The 22,767-nt window shown below is 53.0% G+C and overlaps 1 protein-coding gene across 1 annotated transcript; it reads left to right on the top strand.

The window, feature by feature from the left end:
* The first annotated feature begins 423 nt into the window (after positions 1-423).
* On the top strand, positions 424-13,747 carry Igfn1 (immunoglobulin like and fibronectin type III domain containing 1). Its single transcript, XM_090341641.1, has 12 exons — positions 424-538; positions 1,033-1,250; positions 1,388-1,529; positions 1,654-1,953; positions 2,529-2,828; positions 3,338-3,511; positions 4,763-4,891; positions 5,443-5,510; positions 7,958-8,153; positions 8,889-9,188; positions 10,179-10,505; positions 13,638-13,747. The coding sequence occupies exons 1-12, from the start codon at positions 424-426 to the stop codon at positions 13,745-13,747; spliced, it is 2,379 nt and encodes a 792-aa protein (XP_090197767.1).
* The last annotated feature ends 9,020 nt before the right edge of the window (positions 13,748-22,767 follow it).

Genomic DNA, 22,767 nt, shown 5'->3' with positions numbered 1-22,767 from the left:
GTCCTAGGCAAGGGGAATTCCACTGAGTGGGGGGCTGACCTCACCCCAGAACCTCTGGAGCCAGGACCACAGGGATCCTGGAATGGCTTAGGCAGCCCATTTGGCAGAAAAGGCTCTGGAGGCAGAGGATCCTGCTCTCATCTGAACAGAGGTCGGGAAGGTGCACAGAAGCCCCTAAGAGAGCAGGGTGCCTGGGAGCCTGAGAACAGCAAAGGTCCCAGGGTCCTAGAGGAGTATGGAGGGCCAGCAATGGAAGAGCCCAGCAGGTCAGGCAGGAGGCCTGGGCCCTACAGGAACAGGTGGGGTCAGGCACAGTCCAGGGCTAAGCCTGGGGCGAGGTGCTCACCTGATAATAAGGAAGGTCCCCTGAGGGAGACTTGGAGTGAAGATGGGAGCCAGGGACCCTACAGACATCTTGACAGCATGAAAGGTGCCAAAGAGGACAGATATGATGTCTACAGCAAGGGGAAAGATGCCACCCAGAGCCCCAGATCCAGATACAAGACCAGCGCTGGCAGTTCCTCCATGCAGGGCCGAGGTAGGTATTCCTAGCAGGTCTGGTTCTATAATGGTAGGGCCAGGGCAGGGTCAGGGAGGGGGCAGTACTTCCTGGGTCAATTCTAAATTCTGTTTCCAGTCCAGAATTTTGCACTTGCCAGTGTCCTGGCAGACTCTCTCCCAAGTGCAGGAAGAGCCCTTCCTCCTTGTGCTGTTGGGATTCAGGCCGTATGAGGCTAAGAGATTTGCTCAGTACTTGGCCTTGAATCCCCAGGGTCAAGTAACATACATAGTGTTGGCTTAGCTCTCTGTGGGTGACCCACAGACCCCCTCCCCCCGATCTGTGTGGCTTGGGCAATTTCTATCTACTTTATACTCCAGATCGCTGCATAGCCTAGGAGCTGCTGAAACAAATGAAAGACTGTCCTTGTCACTGACTGAGCCCAGGTAGCAGGACCATAGTGAGTTCCCAGGGTGCACTACAGCTCAGGGAAGGAAGGCTGGGCCCTAGGGATTCCTTCTGTGTCTCTCCAGGCCCCATGAGCCCCTTCTCTCAGGGCCTGGCTGACATAGAGGTGCAGCAGGGGGAAACTGCCACGCTCTCCTGTACTCTCACCCGTGACCTGGGACCTGGCACCTGGTTTAAGGACAGAGTCAAGGTACTGGCCCCTCTCATCTCTTACCAGCCCATGTGGGTTGTGGGTTGGAAGACAGAGGCAGAGCCTAAGGCCTGGCCGAGAGCTGACCGAGAGGTGAGCCCAGACAGAATGAACACATGCAGCACTTGAGCATTCTGTTGAGACAGCTGTCGCATGAGCTGAGGGTCACTGGCCAGCAGGAGCAGGGCAAGGGTGGGACTGATTGCTCCTTCTGTGGTCCTTGTCCCCAGCTCACTGCCCAGGATGGGGTCATCTTCGAGCAAGACGGGCTCGTGCACCGACTCCTCCTTGCCCACGTGCAGGGGACCCAAGCCGGGAAGTACACCTTTGCAGTCGGTGATGACCAGAGCGAGGCCACCCTGACAGTCCAGGGTGAGGTCCAACCCTGCCCTTCTCTGTCCCAAAGTCTCTGCACCAGATGACTGACTCCATTTCCCCAGGAGCCCTGGGCTCCATCTGTTTCCACTTTCCTGGGCTACTTTTGATTTTTTTCTAGGTCCTCCCTCCATTGCTCTGGATGTGACGGAGAAGCTGAGGGAGCCACTGGTAGTCAATGCTGGGAAGCCAGTGACTGTCAAGATCCCCTTCCAAAGCCACCTCCCTGTTCAGGCTGCCTGGAGAAAGGATGGGGCTGAGGTGGTGGGCACCAGCCGGAGAGGAGCCCAGGTGGCTCTGGGGAATGGCTTCACCCGGATATGCCTCCCCAGCTCGGCTAGGACAGACAGTGGCCAGTACAGCGTGACACTGAGGAGCGAAGGTGGCTCTGTGCAGACTGAGTTCATCCTGCAGGTCACAGGTGCCAGCCCCAGTCCTTCTCCCCAACCGAGGTTGCAGAGCTTCAGGGTGCCAGGCGGGTCCTCCCTGCCTGCATGGCCCGGCTCTGGTCCTCATGTGCATGCAGGCTACTGAAGCTCCAAACCACCCCTGCTGAGTCCTCACATGATGGAGGAAGAGGCTATTTAGGCAAATGTCTGAGCCTGGCTCTTGCCAGGGGAGGGCCTGGTTGTGGTTCTGTGAGCCCTAAAGCACTGGGCCCTAGGGAGGTTATGGGGGTGGCAAGCACCCAGTTTTTAATGGGACCAAGCAGGATAGGACTGTCTGCATCTGAAGGGCGAAGCAGGCACATGTTCCAGTGCCAGTGATGGGACCAGGTGCAGGCCAGGCCATCTCCTGGCAGGCAGGCATGTGTGTGTGTGCATAGAGTGTGCACATGGGTGCTGGGGATGAGGAAGCGAGGGCCACCTGGCTATTTCAGGAACTGTATGTGCCCCTGGTAATGCTCAAGGCTCTTTGGCAGTCCAGCCCATTGCAAGCTTATCCACTCATTCCCTCCAGCTTCTCTGACCCTTCTCTCCTCTCAATGGGCCCCAGACAAGCCCCAGCCCCCACAGGGCCCCCTGCAGGTGCAGCATTACCAGGGCGCTGGTGTCCAAGTGTGCTGGCGGCCCCCCCGGGATGACGGGGGCTGCGCTGTGGATCACTACGTGGTGGAGAGGAGGCAGGCCGGGAGGAAAACCTGGCTAAAGGTGGGCGAGCTCCCCGCCGACAGCACCTCCTTCACCGACGCCAGCGTGGAGCAGGGCAGGAAGTACACTTTCCGTGTGCGGGCCGTGACCTCCGAGGGACCTGGGGAGGCCCTGGAGTCTAAGGAAGTACTGGTGGCTCCAGATGGTGAGCAACATGGCCGGGGCAGGATTGAGGGTAGAAGTCGCTCGTGGCCTCCCCACTAGCCCTGAGGGAAAACAGCTTTGCTTGGGGGGGAGGGGGCTTGAGGCCGTTTTTGAGCCCAACAGAGATTCTACCTAAGCTTTATATGGAATCCAGTATCCAGGTCAAGACGGGAGATTTCTAGGGCCTTCAAGACCAAGGGAACAAGCACGCACCGCGGCTTCCCTGAGGGCCTTGCTGGAAGTCATCTCTCTCCACTGCATGTCACTGCTCTGGAGGCTCAGGGTCCTCAGGGACTAGCTTCTCTGTCCCTCGTTCCTGCCACCCAAAGAGCCAGAATGGTGCCCAGAGCAGGCTAGCTCAGTCCTGATACTTGAGGAAAGGGCAGGGAGTGGCCCTGTCCACAGAGGCCTCTCTGTGGCCACAGAGGGGGGGTCTCCTGCCCCACACTCGCCCCATGACTCAGCCTCATGCCTCAGCCTCCGGCTGACTGGCCCCTTCTCTACTCCCAGCTCTTCCGGGGCCTCCTTCCGCGCCGGCCATCCTGTCGGCCTCCAGCCAGTGCATCACTCTTACATGGGTGGCTCCTCAGGGCCCTGGTAGTGCCCACATCCTGGGCTATCTGGTTGAGAAACGCAAGAAGGGGAGCAGCACCTGGACAGCAGTGAATGACCAGCTCATGTCTGGTGAGCAGGCCTGAGCCGGTGCTTCTCATTGTCTCACTTCTAAAACCCTTGGGCATTTTCAATCCTGATTGGTTTAATACAGTGGGTTTCATAGGGTGATTTTTCTGCTTTGTCTGCCTCTGATCCTCTGCATGGAAAAAAAAATGCCTAGCCATTTTTAAAAATATTGCTTCTGAACTTGAACTCAGGGACACAACACTGTTCTTTAGCTTCACCTGCTGCTCTATCGCTTGAGCCATACCTCTACGTCTGACTTGTTGGTGGTTGGTTGGAGATAAGAATCTCACAGTCTGTTGTGCCTGGGATGGCTTCAAATCATAATCTTCCTATCTCAGCCTCCTGAATAGCTAGGATTGCAAATATGGGTCACCAGTGCCCAGCCAGAGCCATTTTTAATTAAGCACAACTGGGTGGGGTAGAAGTGAATGGAATGTAGCAATGTAGTGGGAAGGGATCAGAAAGGCCCTTAAACATCCTCCTCTATACTAGACCCCACCGAGGTCAATGACAACAGCAAAGAAGGATCTGGAAAAATTATCAATAGAGCAGAGGCTAAGGAATATTGGTTTAGAAGTCATGGCCCTGGGTAGAGGCCATTAGCGCTACTTCTGGCCTTGGCTTAGGACAGTGCACTTCTTCTATTCTACATCTCAGTTTCCTTATCTATAAAGTAGAAGGAAGATTCCCTGGTCTCCTTAAGTAGCTGCCTAAGAACTAGCTGCTTTCTAAAGCAGAAAGAATTGGAAAAGCCAAAGGACTGGGTGACTGCTGAGGAGCCCTGAGTAACCCTTTCCATTCTGTGCTGTGTGAGCCACAGGAGCCAGAGGACAGATTGGAACAGACTGAGACCCGGCTCCTGGCCTTGGCTGTACTGCATAGGAGCTGAACCTCCTGGGGCCTTTTATCCTTACATGGGAAAGGAGGAGAGGAGCTGAGGGCATCCTTCAAATACTGGCATTTACAGAGTCTGCTTCATTTAAATATTGCAACTCTAAGGCAAAGTGAGCCAGAGAGATTAAGACACACTATGTATAACCCAAGATATCCTCCAGCCCCTTGGTGGCAGATAGACAGGGGCTGGGGACCCCAACCCCGGAAGCAGTGCTCTCCTTGCCCTGGAGAGAATCCGTCACCTGGCTGGTTGGATGCAGGAGGCATGTCCTAGTACCCCAGGCTTGGTCTGTTCCTGACCTCAGAGGCTCTGAGCTCCCCGTCATCCCTGGTCCCTAATATGGGATATCCCCTTTCCAGAAAGGAAGTGCACAGTGACAGACCTGCGGCAGGGCTGCCAGTATGAATTCCGGGTCGCAGCCGTGGCTCCCTCAGGCCCCGGAGAGCCCGGGCCCCCATCGGATGCTGTCTTTGCTCGGGACCCCATGAGTGAGTCAGGCCCCCACCTAGGGTGGGGTGCGGGTGGGGTGGGTAGTGGCCTGCAGGTTAGGATCAGAAGACTGGAGACAAGAAAGGGTTGGGGGGTCATTAGGATGGGGCCTCGCTTAAGGGTCCTAAATTGACAGGAAAAGGCCCAGTGGTCAGGTGGCAGGCACTAGCCACTTATGTTGGTCTCTAGGCACTCAGTCCCCAAGCTGGCCCATTAGTGCAGTCTTCTATCCATCCACTCTCCCTGGTAAGAGGCTGTCAGTCCTTGGGGAGCAGAGTAACAGAAAAAGCTCAGCTTCCATTTCCTACCCAGTGGCTTCTGGTGAGTGAGTAGATGAACTGGGGGTGGCTTCCGGGTGGGGGCGGCTTCCGGGTGGGGGCAGCCTGAGGTCTGTGAGCATAGCGAGGAAAGTGCTGGAGAGAGGAAGAGAGGGTTCTAAGTAGGAATCTCCCTCAGTCGTCCCCCACTGGGAAGGCCGAGGACTGTCCACTGAGAGGCTGCCTCTGGAGAGGCAGCTGCCATTTCTGACGTTCTCCTCGTGCTTGGCCAGGACCACCAGGGCCTGTACGGGATCTCCAGGTCACAGACACATCGAACTCCAGTATCACCCTCAGCTGGGTGAGGCCAGACACTGCAGATGGTGACAAAGCTCAGGGATACGTGGTGGAGCGGTGTGTCTCTGACAGTCTCCAGTGGCACCCATGCCACATGGGCACTGTGCCAAGCACCACCTTCACAGCCAAGGGACTCCAGCCCCAAGAGAGCTACTTCATGCGTGTGACAGCAGTTAATGATGGGGGCTGCAGCCAGCCCACTGCCCTGGACATGTTAGTGCATGCCATGCCTGTTACTGTTAAGTGAATACTACCTCGTTCCCAGGCCCTTCCTGATCGGGGTCTCTGAGCCACCATCTCTAGTCAGGATCCCTTTCTCCAGTTTAACAGAGTATCTCCTGTGTGCTAGAGATTGGGCTAGGAGACCCCTTTTTAACCATGTTTTCCTCACAAAGGCTTATACCAATCCTACAAGGTTAAAATGTTGATCCCCAATTTACATAGAAGGAAAACTGAAGCCCAAAGATACTTTACCACTGACATGAGGCAGAGCCAGGATAAAGCAGGCCTATGTGTTGATTTATTCAGTGGTTCTTGTTCAGGGTGCCTTATTATCAAAAGATAGTTTTTACTGATTTTTGATCCTTGGTCACTAACACAGCTAATCTATCTTTGACCTAAGCTGCCTATGTCAACCCAGCTGATGGTTGTCATGGTGAAAATATGAGATAAGTACAGTGTAAAACACAAATCCAGAATCTTAGAATCTTGTCCTGGCTCTGTCTATAATTTGGTGTGTCCCCAGGCAAGTTACTTCCCGTCTCAGACTGCTGTCCAACTTATCTGCAAAGGAGTAAAAGAGCCGAACTGTCACCTAACTTCCTGCAGTGTCTTTGTCTCCTCTCCTGGCCTTCTGATCTTCTGTCCCTACCAGCTTGGGTCTTCCCTAGAGTGGCAATTCCACCCACCCAGCCTTTCCTCAGCTTCCTCAGCTTGGGTGTTTCAGGGCTTGTGCTCAACTATGAAGGAAGGTGGCAAGCCATCTTGTGTGTTCCAGTCTGTCCCAGGTTCCTCATGGATGCTAGCTCAAAGGACTCACTGACAGTCAGAGCTGGGGACACCATTCGAGTTCCTGTATCTTTTGAAGTGAGTATACCATGATGGGAGTGGGGAGGGGAGCCAAGAGCAGACAAAGGAGCTAGACAGCCCTGGGGTTCCCTCTTCTTCCTTGCTCTTTGTGTTGGAAATCAGGCCTATGGTGAGGCCCAGGGCCCCTGAGTGGCCATCCATTTTGCTACCTGTACAGTGTACAAATCCCTCTTGTGGTAGGTTTTGGTACTGCACTTTCAAACTAGGACAGTTTTTCTATCTACGTTCCTTACTCTGAGAATTCATGAAGTCTTCAGTGTAGATAATTCTTTATTTTACTTCACAATATCTTTTTGTGCAAGTGCATAGCCTGAACTTAATCTTCAGTGAACAGTAATACCACCTGACTCTATACAGGGCATAACAGTAGCATGACAGTTAAAAGCACAAACTGCCTGGGTTCAGATCCTGATGTCATCGTTCACTAGCTGAACCAATGCCTTAACTTCTGGTTGCTTCAACTTCTTCATGTCTCAAATGGGCATAATAATAGGAACCTATCTCAAAATGCTGTTCTGAGGATTTAAGGCTTTACCTCACTAAAAGCATAAATATGAAAAAAGAAAAGCCTAGCATGTGGAAAGCTAACAATATACATTATTATTATTATTATTTTATATAGGTGAAAGCCCAAAGTGGCAGAAACAGATTCAGGCTCACACCTGTCTTACTCTCCATCACATGATCTTAGTTCCTAGGCCATGGGCAGACAATGATAATGACAGTGAGCTGTTTATTGTGGTGGAAGGTTTACGACACCTCAAGCCCCCATGCTTTCCATGTATAGTTAACTCTTTAAGTCCTCTGAATACTGCCATGGAGGACATTACTGTGAATATCCCCAGATTGTCCAGCATTGAGGGTCCCTCATGGAGCAGGACATGTGGTCACCTAACAGATCGACTGACCCATCTTAGTCACGCCGTCCTAGGCCAGCCCACCCAAATCCTTCCCCTTCCCCAGTCTATTGCAGGGATTCCCACTTCCTATCTAGTCCTGGGTATGAAGATGGGGAATGTTTCCCTCCCTACAGATCCCTTTACACCCTACCCAGCAGCTCCCGTGTGTGGTCCTGCTCCATGCTTTACAGCAGCAGCTCAGTGCTCACAAAATAAAATCCAGATGTCCCTATGAATGTGTCATTGAGGGGAGTACACAGTTGCTTAGTGTCCCTTTCCAGATCTGTACCTATACGACATCTGACATATCCACCAGCCTCTTTCTCAGCAAGCACATCTGTGTTTCTGCTCAGAGAGCTCCCCTTCTAGAATGTTCTTCTCATCATTTCTCCCTTGGGTCCAGCCTAAATGGCATTACATCCACAGAACTTCTTTTCCTCAACTTATCCTTCTTGTTTTCCAGGCTTCCCCCATGCCAGAGGTGACCTGGCTGAAAGATGGCCTGCCTTTACCCAGAAGAAGTGTGATCACTAACAAGGATGGCCTCACTCAGCTTCTGATTCCTGCAGCCGGCCTCTCGGACAGCGGCCACTACACGGTGCTGCTACGGAGTCTCCAGGGGAAGGAGGCTGCCTATAGCCTCCTCATCAGGGTGGCAGGTGAGGCGGGCATGGATCCAGGTTCATACCATGGCATGCAGGCTTCATCTGGCCTGCACGCAGGTCATTGTACCAGGTCTGAGTCTGCAACTGTACCTTTCAATAACTTAGACATACTTAATGTCTAACCTCCAAACCAATGCATCAAATCTATTACTAGAAATCAAGGACAGCTAAACTGAACCTGGGCTTTGTGGCCAGCAGGAGAATTCATGCAAGAGGCAAACATAGCCAAGATGAATGTTTAATAGAAAAGAAATATGGCAGAGAAAGAGAATGTGCGACAAAGATGCCATTCTGATTGCCGAGCCTACTTTCTGTTGCCAATAAGGTTAGAGCACCCAAAAACTTAGTGATTTTGTGAGTGCTTCTACCTTTGTCCATGTTCTGGGTCATTTTATCTAAAAACAAAACTGTATTTGAAAGTATTCTTTTGGAACCAATCTTGTAGCACCCAGCAGTAATCTCAGCACACGGGAGACTAAGGCAGGAGGATCTCTAAGTCTAGACCAGCCTGGATTATACAGTGAGGCCTTGTCTTCAAAAGCATAAAGGGGGGTGCGGAGGCGGGGAGAGGCTTTCCATGATCTACAGATAACTGTGGATCTTTGACAGAGCTTCTTCTGCCTCTGTTTACCTTTTGGGCAAGGCTACTTTCCTCAGGACCCCCAGAAGACCTGGGGGGGGGGAGGTAGAGGACCATCACAGCAGCCATTTTGTGGCTCTCTCTCTCAGCATGTCCCCAGGCCCCTGGGCCCATCTGCCTGCAGGAGAATGTGCCCGGGACAGTGACAGTGCAGTGGGAGCCCTCTCCAGACGAGGCCCGGGACACACCCTTGCACTATACAGTGCTGGTGCGCTCTTCCACCCACGGCGCCTGGCGGGAAGTGGCTGACCGGGTCCATACCAACCACTTCACCCTTCTGGGAGTCCTTCCGGGTCATGAGTACCACTTCCGAGTGATAGCCAAGAATGACCTGGGGGCCAGCATACCCTCAGACACCAGCCAGCCCTGGTTCATCTCCCGGCAGCGAGGTAAGCGGCTCTCCAGAAGGGAGAACACAGCTGTGTTCTGCTCTGCTCCGAAGCCGTGAGCCCTGGTGGTGGGGGGTGTGGATCTAAGGCAGCGATAGCTGTGAGCATCCCACAGGCTCAGCCAGAGGCAACGCTGTTTTACCCGCCTATACTGGTAATGTCCTTTGCATCCTGGCCTCTGTGGGGAGAATGAATCAAATTGTGGGTGTCTGAGTGTCTGAAACACCTTTGAGTGAATTCTCAGAAGCAGAGGTGGGCATGAGGTAAATAGAGGTTTCTCTGAAAGTATATTTTATAATCAAGAAGATGTGAACCATGAAAGAAATCTCTAGGCGGGAAAAAGCAGTTTATAAAGTTAGCTGGAGTGATTTCATTTGTATCAACTATCAAATATCTGCAAAGCTCTATATCAAAATGTTAAGCAAGGGCCCAGAATTTAGCCTAGTGGTAGAGTGCTTGCCTAGCATGCACGAAGACCCAAGTTCGATTCTTTGACACCACATACACAGAAAAAAGCTGGAAGTGGTGCTGTGGCTCAAGAGTAGAGCTTTAGTCTTGAGAAAAGTCCAAGGATAGTGCCCAGGCCCTGAGTTCAAGCCCCATGACTGGCAAAAAAAGTTAGGTAAGATTGTGGCTGGTTTTTGTGTTCTCTATGTGTTTCTCCACAATAAACACATATTAGCTTGACATCAAAAGATAGAATTTTAGGAAAAAAAGGGTAAAACAATGAATGGAAATGTGCCAGGGTAAGTCTGGTGCCCAGGGCTCATGCCCATAATCCTAACTACTACTCAGGAAGCTGAAATCTGAGGATCTTGATTTGAAGCTAGCCCAGGCAGAAAAATCTTTAAGACCCTTATCTCCAACTAACCAGAAAAAAACAACAGAAATAGAGTTGTGGCAAACAGCCTGAATAACGCTTCCTATTGGCACTTTTTAGATCTTTCCTTACTTTCTGATGCTCCCCTCTACGTCTGGTTTTCACCGCAGACAGATTCACAGTGAAGGCTCCACGCTACCGTGACCCCGACTTGAGCCAGAAGCCCAGGTTCCTTGTGGGTCTGCGGCCCCACCTGCTACCCCCAGGCTGCGAGTGCCGCATGACCTGTGCTGTGAGGGGGTCACCCCGGCCTCACGTCACCTGGTTCAAGAACGACCAGAGCCTGGAAGGAAGCCCTGCACTCTACAGTATGGACATGCTGGGCGTGTGTTCCCTTGTCATCCCCAGTGTCTCTCCAGAGGACAGCGGCAGGTACAAGGCCGTGGCGGAGAATCCCTTGGGCCAGGCTGTCAGCACTGCCACCCTCATTGTCACAGGTACTGACGGCTGCCCTGATAATGGACTATGCTGGCAGGGGATGGGGAAGGAGAGCCAGAGGAGGGGCCACCTGCCTGTTTTCAGGAAGCCTTTTGAGAGTGAATGGACTAGGGACCGGGATACCAAGATTCTCCCCCTAATTCTGTGTGAACTCGGTTACTTAACCTGGCCACCAGGGTCCCTCCCAGGGCTTTGATTTACTAGTTTGGAAAGCACGGAATTTGCATTAGAATTACAGGGATACCTCCCACTAAATGTCCGAGTCTGGCCTTGAACATGCTTTGGGATGAGAGATGACAGGCTCCCTCTCTGTGTCTGGTGTAAATACACCCAGATGTACATCTAGATGTGATGCTGAGTGCCTGAGAGGCCAGCTCCCATTGGTCATTTCCTTTCAGAGGCTGGTCTTCATTCATTACCTTCTTCCAGAGGCTGACTTTCACTGGTCACCCCCTTTCAGAAGCCAATTCTCATTGGCCACCTCCTTTCAAAGCCCGGCCCTCATTAGTTACCTTTTTTTCAGAGGCCAAATCTCACTGGCCATCTCTTTTCAGTAAGGCAAATGATATATGTTAATAAGAAAACATGTCTCCCGGGTAGTACTTAAAACATCTTACATTTTCAATAGTAAGAATTAAGAAGTAGCCCTCTAAACAATTTTAGTTTCTCAAATTTGACCTCTGTGCCCTTCAGCACAGGATCAGGATATCCCCCTATGATGTCTAGGTTAGGCTACGTAGGAAGACATCTTCAAAGGCCTCCGCAGGATGTGTGGTTACCTGACAGGTCAGGGAAGGACTTTGTCTGAGCTCACAGACTACCCAATGGCTCAGGAATGTTTGAGTCTATCTGCTGCCCACTGCTGCCATGGCTTTAGAACTGGCAACCCCATGTAGTACTCCCTTACCATAGACATACTGTTTTGCAGAATCCAGCTCCTAGCCCTGCCTTACTGGGGTTGGCCCTGCCTGGCCATTGGATGGACGGTGGATCTCGGAAGCTTTCTTTGGACTCCCACCCTGGTCTAGGGAGCCAGTTCTGAAGGATGGAGGCCATGCCCAGAGCCTCAGGAGCAAGGGGGCTTCTGGGGAGGAATGGCCAGGAGGGTCACAGAAGAGAAAGAATTGGCTCTTGGCTGAGTCACTGAACAGGATGTCCGGGCCCTGTGGAAGGATCTTCTCCACCTCTGGCGATGGAAGCCAGCTCTGGTTTTCCTAGGGGGGGCCCTGGCTGGGAACAGCTGAGCCTACTGTGACCACAGAAGGAGAATAAGGGTGATCAAAGGACATGGGTGAGGAGTAGGGCACGGAAGGCATGGAGTAGGCGGGCGGGGAGGGAATGTTCATTGAACGTCTTCATTAAAATATCAGACTAAGGAAGAAAAACTGTTACAGATTCATTGGAGGGTTGCCATGTTGGAGGAAAGATCCCAAAGTCAAAGCTTTATACAAGGTGGTTTCTGGTGAGAGGATGGCTCAAGGGAAGCCTGGGGTCAGTGTTGAACGTTTCTGTAGGCCATGTCTATAGAGCAGAGTGCAAGGAGAGAAAAGCCAAGAAAAGTTAGAATGCCTATGTGGCGCGTGCATCCACAAGCCTCTGACCTACAGAAGCCGTGGCTCCACCCCCTTCCCTGTGGTAGATGGATCAGGCGGAACCTGGCAGGGATGGCTGCCTAGGACTGCCCTGGGCCTGTCCCTCCCTGGGGCCTGGATACATCCGGAATAGGCAGATGCCCTCTCCAGGGCGTCTTGTCACCTCCATAGCCCTCTACCCTATGTTGCAGATGAAATGGAGACCTCTATTTCCTAAGACCACCTCTGTATGACCCCCGAGCTACCCACTTTACACCCTCAGCCTTCTTCATCCTCGAGCTCGGAGGCTCTAGGACATGTTCTAGAGTTTTCAGGAGCAGAGGAGGGAGACCAGTGGAAGTCCAGTCCTACCCTCTCTTGGGGTATCAGTCATGTCCCAGGACTGGCAGGTAACCTGGCCAGTGAGGACACAGTCCGGCCTCCGCTTGCCTTGCCTCGCTTTGCACCTGACTTCATGGCGTGCAGGAAAGGAAGGGTACAACGAGGAAGAACTGGGCTTGGATGCTACAAGCACCTAGCTGAGAAATGGGAATATGTGGCTGATGGATGCTTTCTGAACTGGAGATGTGATTGTCTACCCCAAATAGACCACCAGTGTCACCAGAGGCAGGAGGATAGACCAGATGCCCTTCTAGACAGGTAGAGTCCATCTGTCTCCACCATGTTCCTTGGGATTTCTCCTGCAGTCTCTACTTGTTTACACAACTGGTCAAAACTGGGGCCTTGCTGGGAGTGGTGGCTCACGTCTGTAATCCTAACTACTCAGGAGGCTGAGATCTGAAGGTCATGGTTCAAAGCCAACCCAGACACTAAAGTCTGTGAGACTCTTATCTCCAGTTAACCACCAGAAAACTGGAAGTGGCGCTGTGGCTCAAGGGGTAGAGTGGTAGCCTTGAGCTGAAGAGCTCAGGAACAATTCCCAGGCCAGAGTTCAAGTCCCATGACCAACCAAAAACAACAAAACAAAACAAAAACCAACTGGGGCCTTAGGAGAAGATGACGTTCTTTGAAATAAGAGGCAGAGGCTGATGCCTTGGCCTGTATAGGGAACTTCTTAAAAGGACTCTCCAGGCTACAGTGGGATGGGGATCCTGGGAGCTAGTGGCTAATGCCTGTAATCCTAGCTATTCGGGAGAGTGAAAACCAGCCCCGGCAAAAAAATCCATGAGATTCTTATCTCCAATAAACCATCACAGGTGCAGAAGTAGAGCTGTGATTCAAGTGGTAAAGCACCATCTTGATTGAAATACCAAGCAACCACAAGAGGCCCAGATTTCAAGTCCAAGTACCAGCACAAAAGGAAGGAAAGAGGCAGACAGGAAAGCAGGAAGGAAGGAAGGAAAGAAGGAGAAAAGAACATCATTAAGTAGTTGACGATGGCAGCAGGAAAGCATTAGATCAGGACAGGCCTTTCTAATCCTGACCTCCATACCACTCTAGCCTGCCCTACCTCCACCCAGCCAAGACTCCCGGAGTCACCATCTTCCTCCCCCAAACAGCGTAAACTCCTGCTTTTAGGTACCCTTTGGACATTTGCAGGTCCGAGCGAGAAGTCTGTGCTTTCCATTCGAGTGTGCCTTCTGTCCAGAGGGCTCCCTTTACCAGCGGACAAACCATGGCAATCCTATGTTCCATGTCTGGTGACCTAGGGCTGGGCCCAGGACAGAAGCCAGCCTGAGACGCTTCTGGATCCCAGGCCAAGGAGCCTGAGCACACTCTGAGGACAGAGGCTCTCTCTGGTCACCAGGAAGAGACCAGAAGTTCTTGGGAAATGAGAGTTCTTTGGAAGGGGAATTAGAGTAAGGGACTTGTCCTTAGGAGTTGGGACAAGAAAAGGGTGTCCCCAGAACTTCATCTACAGTCTGCAGGTTCACTTTAAACCACTCCTTCCCCAGGACTTCTGAGCCTCATTCAGTCCTCCTCTGAGGAAACTGAGAGAAAATGCTTCAGTTGGCCGGGCCCTGCTGGGGAGGGGGGCGCCCCATACCCCTAGGATTCCCAAGGCCACAGCATGATCTTGGGGTGCTCATGGAGAGGGCCTGGTCTGGCTCCTTCAGGAGATGGAGAAGACACAGAAAGGGACAGAGCCTTTCCCAGGGCTCCTAAGCCACTTAGCAGTGCCTGCCCAGCTTGTTCTTTCTTCTCGCCTCAGCTAGTGCCAGACCTGGGGTTTCTCCCTCTAGGAGGACCCCTGGGCTTCCTGGGTGCCTGGGTTAATTGTGGTTCCATCAACAACTGATCCTATAGCGTTGGGCAGGCTATTCCACATCCATGAACTCATTTCTAGTCTGCAAAATGGAGCCAATAATACTACTTCCTCTAGAGAGAGAAGCTGTGAGGATTCAATATCACTCATTTCTTTTCTTCCTTTCTCGTGTTGTGTGTATGTGCTAGTGTTAGGGCTTGAACTCAGGGCTTTACACTCTCACTTGGCTTTTGCTCAAGGCTGATGCTCTACCATTTGAGCCATACTTCCATTTTGTGACACTACTAATTCCTTTTCTTACTTTTGTTGTTGTTGTTGTTATTGTTGTTATCCAAGGTCTTGAACTCCGTGTCTAACACTTTTACTCTTCGGCTGGTGCTCTACAACCCGAGCCATTCCCCCAGCCCCCTTATCTCCCCTCCCACACTGCTATTTCTAAGTCTCTCCTCTCTCAGGTGGGGGCCAGGGTAGCCAGCTCTCCACAGGGTGGCTTTGACCCTGTAGCTGTAGCTGGAGCAGGTTGATTACAGATGGTGCAAGAAAGCAGCGATGTGAAACCCTAATGACTTCAGGAGAGGGTGACAGAGGGCAGTGGGCCCTAGGTAGGGCCGCCACCACCCCCCTCCTTCAATCCTTGGTGTCTGCTTGCCTGCTATCCCCCCCCACACCACCAGGTGGTACTGTAGGTCTTGCAGCAAGGCTAATGGGCCCTCTGTGTATACCGTGGAGAAGGAATGGACAGCAGCACTGGAGCTGGCGTGGAACTCCTAGGCACCCGCAGGCTGTGCTCCCCATGGGTGCCAGTCTCCCTGGGGAGAACTGCCCACCGTCCTCAGGAACCCTGTGTCTGGCCTGAGGAGAAGGGGAGGATCTCCCCTCTCCCAGGTGCCCCTTCCCTGCCTCAGCCTGGGATTCTCAGAAGGCTGGGGTTCAGAGTCTGGTGGCACTGACAGGATCTTCAGGGTGGAGGGCCATGGGCAGGGCCCTGGGTGTCATGGATGGCATGTTCACTAGCCAGTGGCTGGGGGCCCAGGTAGGACCCAACCTGATGTCAGCTCCATCTTCCTGCCCTCCCTCTGTCCTCTGCAGCACCTCCCTCCGCCTCCCTCTCACACCCCCCAGATCCTGGATCGACCCCAAACTTCCTCCTCTGCCCTGATAGACACTGGGGACTTAGGAGCAGAGCAGAGACTAGGCCTACACAGCAGACACTCTTCTCTCCTTCGCTGGGCCAACGCTGAGGGCCATGGTGGGGAGGGGGCAGGAAGGCCAGGAGAGATACCCAAGGCACAGTGAGAGTGGGGCTCCATCAGGACCTCCACTCAGATGACTGGGCTCTGCACAGGACTGCAGAGTGTCCCATCAAGGGGTAGCACAGACCAGCACAGGGCTGGAAACAGGTAAGCAAGGCCAGGCCTGGGCCCTGCCAGGAACCTCCACAAGACATCCTCATTGGAAGATGGAGCCCTTTCCTTCCATCACACGTGCCTCCGCTGGGGAGCTGGCAGGCCAGGCCAGGAGGGAGGTGAGGTACCTCAGGGGTGCGGCCTAACTGCTGACAACTCTGTCGCACTCCCGGGACACCATGTCCTGGGTGAGGTGCCCGAGATGTGGGGCATGGGCTGGGCACAGGCTGGTGCAGGCGGGGCTCTGAAGGAGGGAAGGAACGTTTCCACATTGTCTGCAGGTGCTGTGCATGGAACAACTGGGATGGAGCTACAGGCTCTCAGCTTAGGGTGTCTTCTCCATCCCCCCCTTTCCTGACCCCACAGAGTCCCAGGCCCCTCTGGTTAGGCCAATCCCTGGCAGCCTGAAGCCTCACCCCCAACAGCTCTCGGTAGAACTAATCTTCTCTTTGTGGAGGTCTCTCTCCCCTGGCCCTCTGCCTTCTCCCGTCCCTTCCGATCCCCAGGGACAGCCAGGGGCTGATTCTCCAGTTATAATGTCTTAAGAACATCAATGTCAGTAGCTCATTATGCCTCATCAGTGTCTTAACTCAGAGGCCCACCTAGGGTTCGAATTGAGGAGCCTTCCAATGACTGGACTTCTGGATCCTGAGGCTGGTACGGAGTGTCCCTTATTAATCTCTGCTGTCCCATTCCATCTCTGATGCTAGCTTTGGCTGATCCAGCCCATTCCCGGGCACTGGGAGCACTGGGCAGCAGCTGAGATATAGAGAGGGATGGGGACAGAGTCAGGCCTGCTGCGAGAGAAGGGTGGCAAGCCACTGCACACTCTCAGAAGGCCCCTGACAAGACGGCCCCGGCAAGCCCTCCTCTACTTCCTTGTCCTGTCATTCTTTACTCTGAGAGAGAGGAAAAGCCCCTGTTTCGCTGAGCTGCCCATTTGTAGACTCCTTCCTGGGCGTTGTGGGTTTGTTCCACCTTATTCATCCTGGCAGCACTAGGGCCACCTCCCAGCTCCCTGAGTGGCCCTGGTACTGGAGACACCCCCTAGGGCCTTTGGTTCTTTCCCTATGATTCCCTCTGGGGGTCCACAGAGCTGGCCTCTCTCCAGGAGCTAAGATGAATCTCCTATGGTACAGACCTCTCAGCAGGGGACAGATGTCAGGGCCTGCTTGTCACCTGGCAGCAGTTGTGAGAGGTTAGGGAGGGCAGGGGGTGGGTTTGGCCCAGGGAAGCAAGGCAGAGGAGCTGACACCTGTTCTAGGCCAGAGAAGGACGGCTGGGCTATTTGCTAGGCGTTGTAAACAATGGGCTCCTTCTCCCTCCAGTATGGGGAAAGGCATTAGAAGGTGCTGTCACTTTCCTAAGACAACAGCTCAGGAGCCAGTGCCAGGGGCTCACATCTGTAATCCTAACTACTTAAGAGGCTGAGATCTGAGGATCTCATAGTATGAAGCCAATCCGGGCAACTCTTACCTCCAATTAACCACTAAAAAGCCCAAAGTGGAGCTATGGATCGAGTACTAGAACACTAGCTGGGGGGTGGGGGAGTGAAGGGAGAGCACTGAGGCCCTGAGGCCAAACCTCAGTGTCCACATAACAAAGAAACAAGCATCCCAGGACCCCCAGGGCCAGGGAAAGCACATGCTCTGGGGCTTCCCCCTTTGCTGGCCTGGGCAGGCTCTCCAGTGAGGGCAAGCAAGAGCCTCTGCTTCCCTTGGCAGCAACTGCTTCCCCCTCCCCCCCCTGCACACACACACACACACACACACACACACACACACACACACCCCACCTGCGTCAGGGGAGCTGTCCGCGCTTGCACCCGGCTTCCCAAGCGATGAGACACGGCTCTCAGCCTGCCTCTCCAAGCCTCTGGCAGCTCACACCCTGACATCTGGGGCAGCTGCAGCTCCTGTGTGCTCCCCAGAGCCCCTCTCTACAAACGGCTCATTGCTAGCCCCCCCCCACCAATTTCCCCATAAGGGACAGTTGGATAGGACCCTGTCCCTGTGGAAGAGATGGTCAGTTGGTGGACTTCTGCAGCCTGAAAACCCCTCCTCATGGGCCTCCCCGAGGGTGTGGCTGGGGACAAAAGTGAGTTAGGCCAGAGTCAGGGCGCAGGTCTTGGTGTGGCCTTTCTAACTGGAGCAAGGCCTGAGCAGAGGGCGAATTCTGGTAAAAATGTGCATACAAGCACACAGATAGGTGTGTCTGGTTTGGGCTTATGACTGAATACCCATCTTGTCAGTCGTGGGGCTCCCCTGGAGACCAGGTGCCACACCTCTCAGGCCTCTGTAGAAGCTCACACCAACTGCTTGGGGGATGGGGGTCTAATTCCCTCTGAGGATCTTTTTAAGTTGTTGAACTACAATGTATGTACAGTAGACCGAGCAGATCTTACACGCACATGTTGGTGAGTTTGTGGTTAATGTTTATAAAATCCAAGCTACAGCACCCTCCCAATACTGTGAGCTGTGTCCTGACCACCTGTGTGTCCATTCTGCCAACACCTGGTGCCAGGGGTTGTACATGGAAAGACTTGTCTTGACTGACCTGCCTTCCTTGTACACAGTGACCCCCTCTTAACTTAAAGGGGTCCCTGGGTACCCACACTTTAGGAACACTCTGCTGGCCCCTAGGGTTTGGGCTGGATCTGCTTCCATGGTCTGTGCGTTCCCTGACTGAGCTCCACCCCAATCTCACTGAGTCCCCTAACCTCTGGACCCCAATCTCACTGAGTCCCCCTAACCTCTGGACCCCAATCTCACTGAGTCCCCTAACCTCTGGACCCCAATCTCACTGAGTCCCCCTAACCTCTGGACCCCAATCTCACTGAGTCCCCCTAACCTCTGGACCCCAATCTCACTGAGTCCCCTAACCTCTGGACCCAATCTCACTGAGTCCCCTAACCTCTGGACCCCAATCTCACTGAGTCCCCTAACCTCTGGACCCAATCTCACTGAGTCCCCCTAACCTCTGGGCCCCAATCTCACTGAGTCCCCCTACCTCTGGACCCCAGTCTCACTGAGTCCCTTAATCTCTGGGCCCCAATCTCACTGAACCCCCTAACCTCTGGACCCCAATCTCACTGAGTCCCCCTAATCTCTGGACCCCAATCTCATTGAGCCCCCTAACCTCTGGACCCCAATCTCACAGAGCCCCCTAACTCTGGCTGCGATGCCTCCCTGGATGCCAGTGGACTACCTGTACCCAGATGTTGGCAGCTGAGCCTGAGGCTGGGAGGGACTTGGAGCCCCTACCTGAGCAGCAGCCTCTGCTCCTGGGCCTCACAGTTCGGGTTCCATGGCTCATTCCTGTGATGAGGGTCCATTTCCCAATCATAAAACAGAAAAAAAGTCACTGCCATCTTTTTGGGGGTGGGGATCACGAAAATTTTCTTTCCAAACAATGGCATTTGAAAACCCTGTTACACAGAGCAGATAAAAGTGGAGCCACTCAAGTGGAACTGGGAGTGGAAAGAGCACACCCGCTAGAATCTGCAACCTTGTCCCCTGCCCTTAATAGCTCTAGGTGGCCCCCAAGAGATCTCTAGGTTCCATGGTACCCCTTTACTGTAAGCTGGGGATGGGTAGCATGTTCCCCTTGGGCAGCAGTAAAAGGGAGAGGACACCATCAGCTCTGGAGTGAGCACTCTGCAGATGAGTCAGTGTTCACATCCATGACCCCATCAGTCCTCACCACCGACCACAAGCAGGGGCTCCCCCCCCCCATCTTCTGGATGAGGAAGTGCACCCAGGGACTACTCAGGATGACACGATGGCTCATGACAGAAACCTCATCCCCTGGGAAAGTTGGGCCACGGTGAGGAGTCCGGGGAGGTGGGAGAAACCTGGCCCCAACGGGTGTCACTGTTGCCTTAGTAGATTTACCACAGCAGCCAGTCACTCAGCAAGCATGCCAGGTATGACGTGGGGACCAGAGAGGGGACTGTAGCTGCCAGGAGGCCTGAGAGTTGTGTTCCCCTTCCTGAGTTCGCCACATCAGGGAATCTTCCTTTCCTTCAGGAATTGGATGGCCATGACACCGGCTTCCCTGCGCTGGGCCTAGACTGCCCGATGAAGCCCCCGTCACCAGTGTCAGGTGGCTAGGATCCCGTGTGGAGACCAAGAGTCTCACTGGGTCACCTACAGCTACTGGAGGCTGAGGAGAAGGCGGGTCTGGGCTCTGCGTGTCCTATTTTATATGAGTGACTCCCCTGATATCGGCTCCACCTTTCAGGGTTCCTAGCTGGGAAAGAAGGCAGGGTGGTAAGGAGCGCCTTATCCAGACTTGTGTGAAATCTCATGAGCACCAAGCAAATCCACTCTCTGTGAAAGGGAAGCTTGTGAGGTGAGGACTTGTCCTGCCTTCCTCCACTCCTGTCAGGGCCTGCCACTGCCTGAGGTCTGCCGCCTCGTCCGTAAGCGTGGAACTAGAGATGGGGAGATGATCCCAAATCCCCCAAGGACAGAAATCCAGGGGTGCTTTGTCTCAGTCCCTCTTCTTCCCTGCCCTGCCCAGAGTTGGACCCCCTGCTGGGCACAACTGCTGGGAAAGGGACCCATGGTTCATCTTTTGTACCCCTTAGCATAGGGCTGTACTTAGATAGGGCAAGTAGGACTCAGTTCACCAAGGATGGAGAGGAGGGTGAGGCTATGGCTGGGACCAAAGTAAGATGGGAAACCCAAAATCCAGGGGCCTCCTGCAGAGAACCTGGGAAGATATGCAGGTAGAAGCCAGACTGTTGAACGAATGAATGAATGAATGAATGATCCATTGTATCTCCCAGGATCACACCAATTTTCTTACCACCACATTTTGTGTTCTTTTGTGTTAAAAAAAAAAATCTGTGCTCTCCAGTACCACAGATTTTAAACACGTCATAGGAGAAAAAAGATGTAAAATTCTACATGGATGACATATTTATGTAAGATTACAACATCTGTTCATAGATTGACACAAATAAGATATAATTAATTTTACCTACTTTTTTGGGGGGGGCTTAGGTGATGGGACTTGAACTCTGGTCCTGGTCACTGTCCTTGAGCTCTTCAGCTCAAGGCTACCACCCTACCCTCTTGAGCCACAGTGCCACTTCCCATTTTCTGGTGGTTAATTGGAGATAAAAAAAAAAATCTCTCAGACTTTGGTGCCGGGGCTGGCCTTGAACCACGGTCCTCAGATCTCAGCCTCCTGAGTTGCTAGGCTTACAGGCATGAGCCATGGCACCCAGCTTCAAAAAAGTTTTAAAAGCAGGTAAAATTAAAAGCCAGGTACAGTGGCTCACGCCTGTAATCCTAGCTACTCAGGAGGCTGAGATCTGAGGTTCAAAGCCAGCTTGGGCACTAACGACCGAGAGACTCTTATCCTCAGTTAACCACTAGAAAAGAGGAAGTGGAGCTGTGGATCCAGAGGTAGGGTAGTAGCCTTGAACTGAAGAACTCAGGGAGAGTGCCCAATCCTAGAGTTCAAGCCCATGACCCACAAAACAAAAACAAAAAACAAAAACCTTTTTTGAGTATATTACTAGAAACATTTCAATTATTATGGTTCCTCTTCTCTTCCTTTGGACAGCAGTGATCTATATAGATCTCCTGTGATGTCTCTCCCCTTCCAGAGTCCTAGGGCTCTGCCTAGCGTGCAGCTTGACAAAACTTGGGGTCCAGACAGGGCAGATGACCAATGGCTTAGAAGTTGGGCTCAACTCACAGCCTGTCAGAGATAAGGAAGAAATGAGGGCCACGAGGAATGCATCGCTGCCCCCAGGAAAGCCAGGAGTGAGGAGGAGACAACTAAGACAATAAGGAAAGGGCTAGTAGCAATAGGCCTCTGGGCACCTTATCCGTGCCACCCGGCCTAAACCTCGGGACAGACAAATGCCATATGCGGTAGATAATCTTATCTCCATTTTATGTCTGAGACAACTGAGGTTGGCTCACCTGGATCACAAGACTTGTGAGTGGCAGAGCCGTGATACCCCTCACACCGATTGGGCTTCAGAGCCTGTGGGAGGAGGAATCCTGTCCCTTGTGTGAAATCTCATGAGCACCCCGCCAATCCACTCCATTTGAAAGAGACAGAAGAAATGAACGTCACAGAGCAAGGCAACAGTGAGCACCCAGTGCTCTCTGGTGACATTCGGAGTCTCTTTGCTTGTCTGGCTTCAGATTCACCCCTGCCATCTGTGGTGGGAAGGACTGGATGGGTTTGCCACGGTCATCCAGTGGATAAGTAGTGGGGCTGGCACTCCTGTGCTGTGCCACTTCTGCTGTTTGGGAAGTGACCCAGTGCATAGGGCAGATGGAGCAAGGAAGGAATCTGACTCCAAACAGAGCCCTTGGGTTCTGACGCTGGGGAAGATGAGGAAGACCAGGACCATTTTATTGCCACTTGCTGTATAATTAATGACTTAATGACCTTTCAGGAGGCAAAAGGAGCAGGAGAGCTATTTGTGGTGTCCGAGAGCATGACCCCAGTGGAGTGCTGTCTCCGTGCCCTGCAGGTCTGGGTGGGTGTAGTCCACAGCTTCAGTCCCCGGGCCCCTCCTCTGTCACACGGGAGGACAGCACTGCAGGGCTGAAGTCATGGCTTCTTTCTGCTGCTAGGTGCTGGTCCCCACATCAAATGTGGCACCAGTCACTGTTCCTTTTCCTGTCTGGTGTGGTTGCCATAGGAACCAGTTCCCCCTGCTCTTTGCACTCAGAGTAACAAGGTTCTACCTCGGAGCCTTTTGGCGGGACCAGTTCCATCCTGCTGGAATGTGTCCCCTCAGAGTTCTGTTCAGGTTAGGCCCCAAGGGACAGGTCTCCACATTGTCCTTCGGCTCCCCTGCTGCCCCGAGGCTCCCATCCACCCCCATCAACCGGTGGTGGTGGTGGTGCGTCTGCCTAGCATGTTCTTCCCACACTTTGTCTCTCTGGGCAAACGTGCCCCCTCCCTCCTAGCCCCCCCCACGAGACCCAGCTCAAGCCTCACAGCCTCCAAGAGCTTCCTCTGGAGCTGGCACTGGTAATGCTAACTATGTCAGGAGGCTGAGCGATGAGGATCATGGTTT

Source organism: Megascapheus bottae, chromosome 10, assembly GCF_031878675.1.
Source record: "Megascapheus bottae isolate mThoBot1 chromosome 10, mThoBot2.hap1, whole genome shotgun sequence".
Lineage (NCBI taxonomy): Eukaryota > Metazoa > Chordata > Mammalia > Rodentia > Geomyidae > Megascapheus > Megascapheus bottae.
Note: the sequence above shows the minus strand (reverse complement) of the source record. Positions and strands in the feature narration are given on the sequence as shown.

Coding starts and splice junctions, on each gene's coding strand:
- Igfn1 (XM_090341641.1), top strand. CDS start 424: ATGAAAGGTGCCAAAGAGGACAGATATGATGTCTACAGCAAGGGGAAA. Junction 1,251..1,387: donor GGCCGAGAGCTGACCGAGAG/GTGAGCCCAGAC, acceptor CCTTGTCCCCAG/CTCACTGCCCAGGATGGGGT. Junction 4,892..5,442: donor CTTTGCTCGGGACCCCATGA/GTGAGTCAGGCC, acceptor GTGCTTGGCCAG/GACCACCAGGGCCTGTACGG.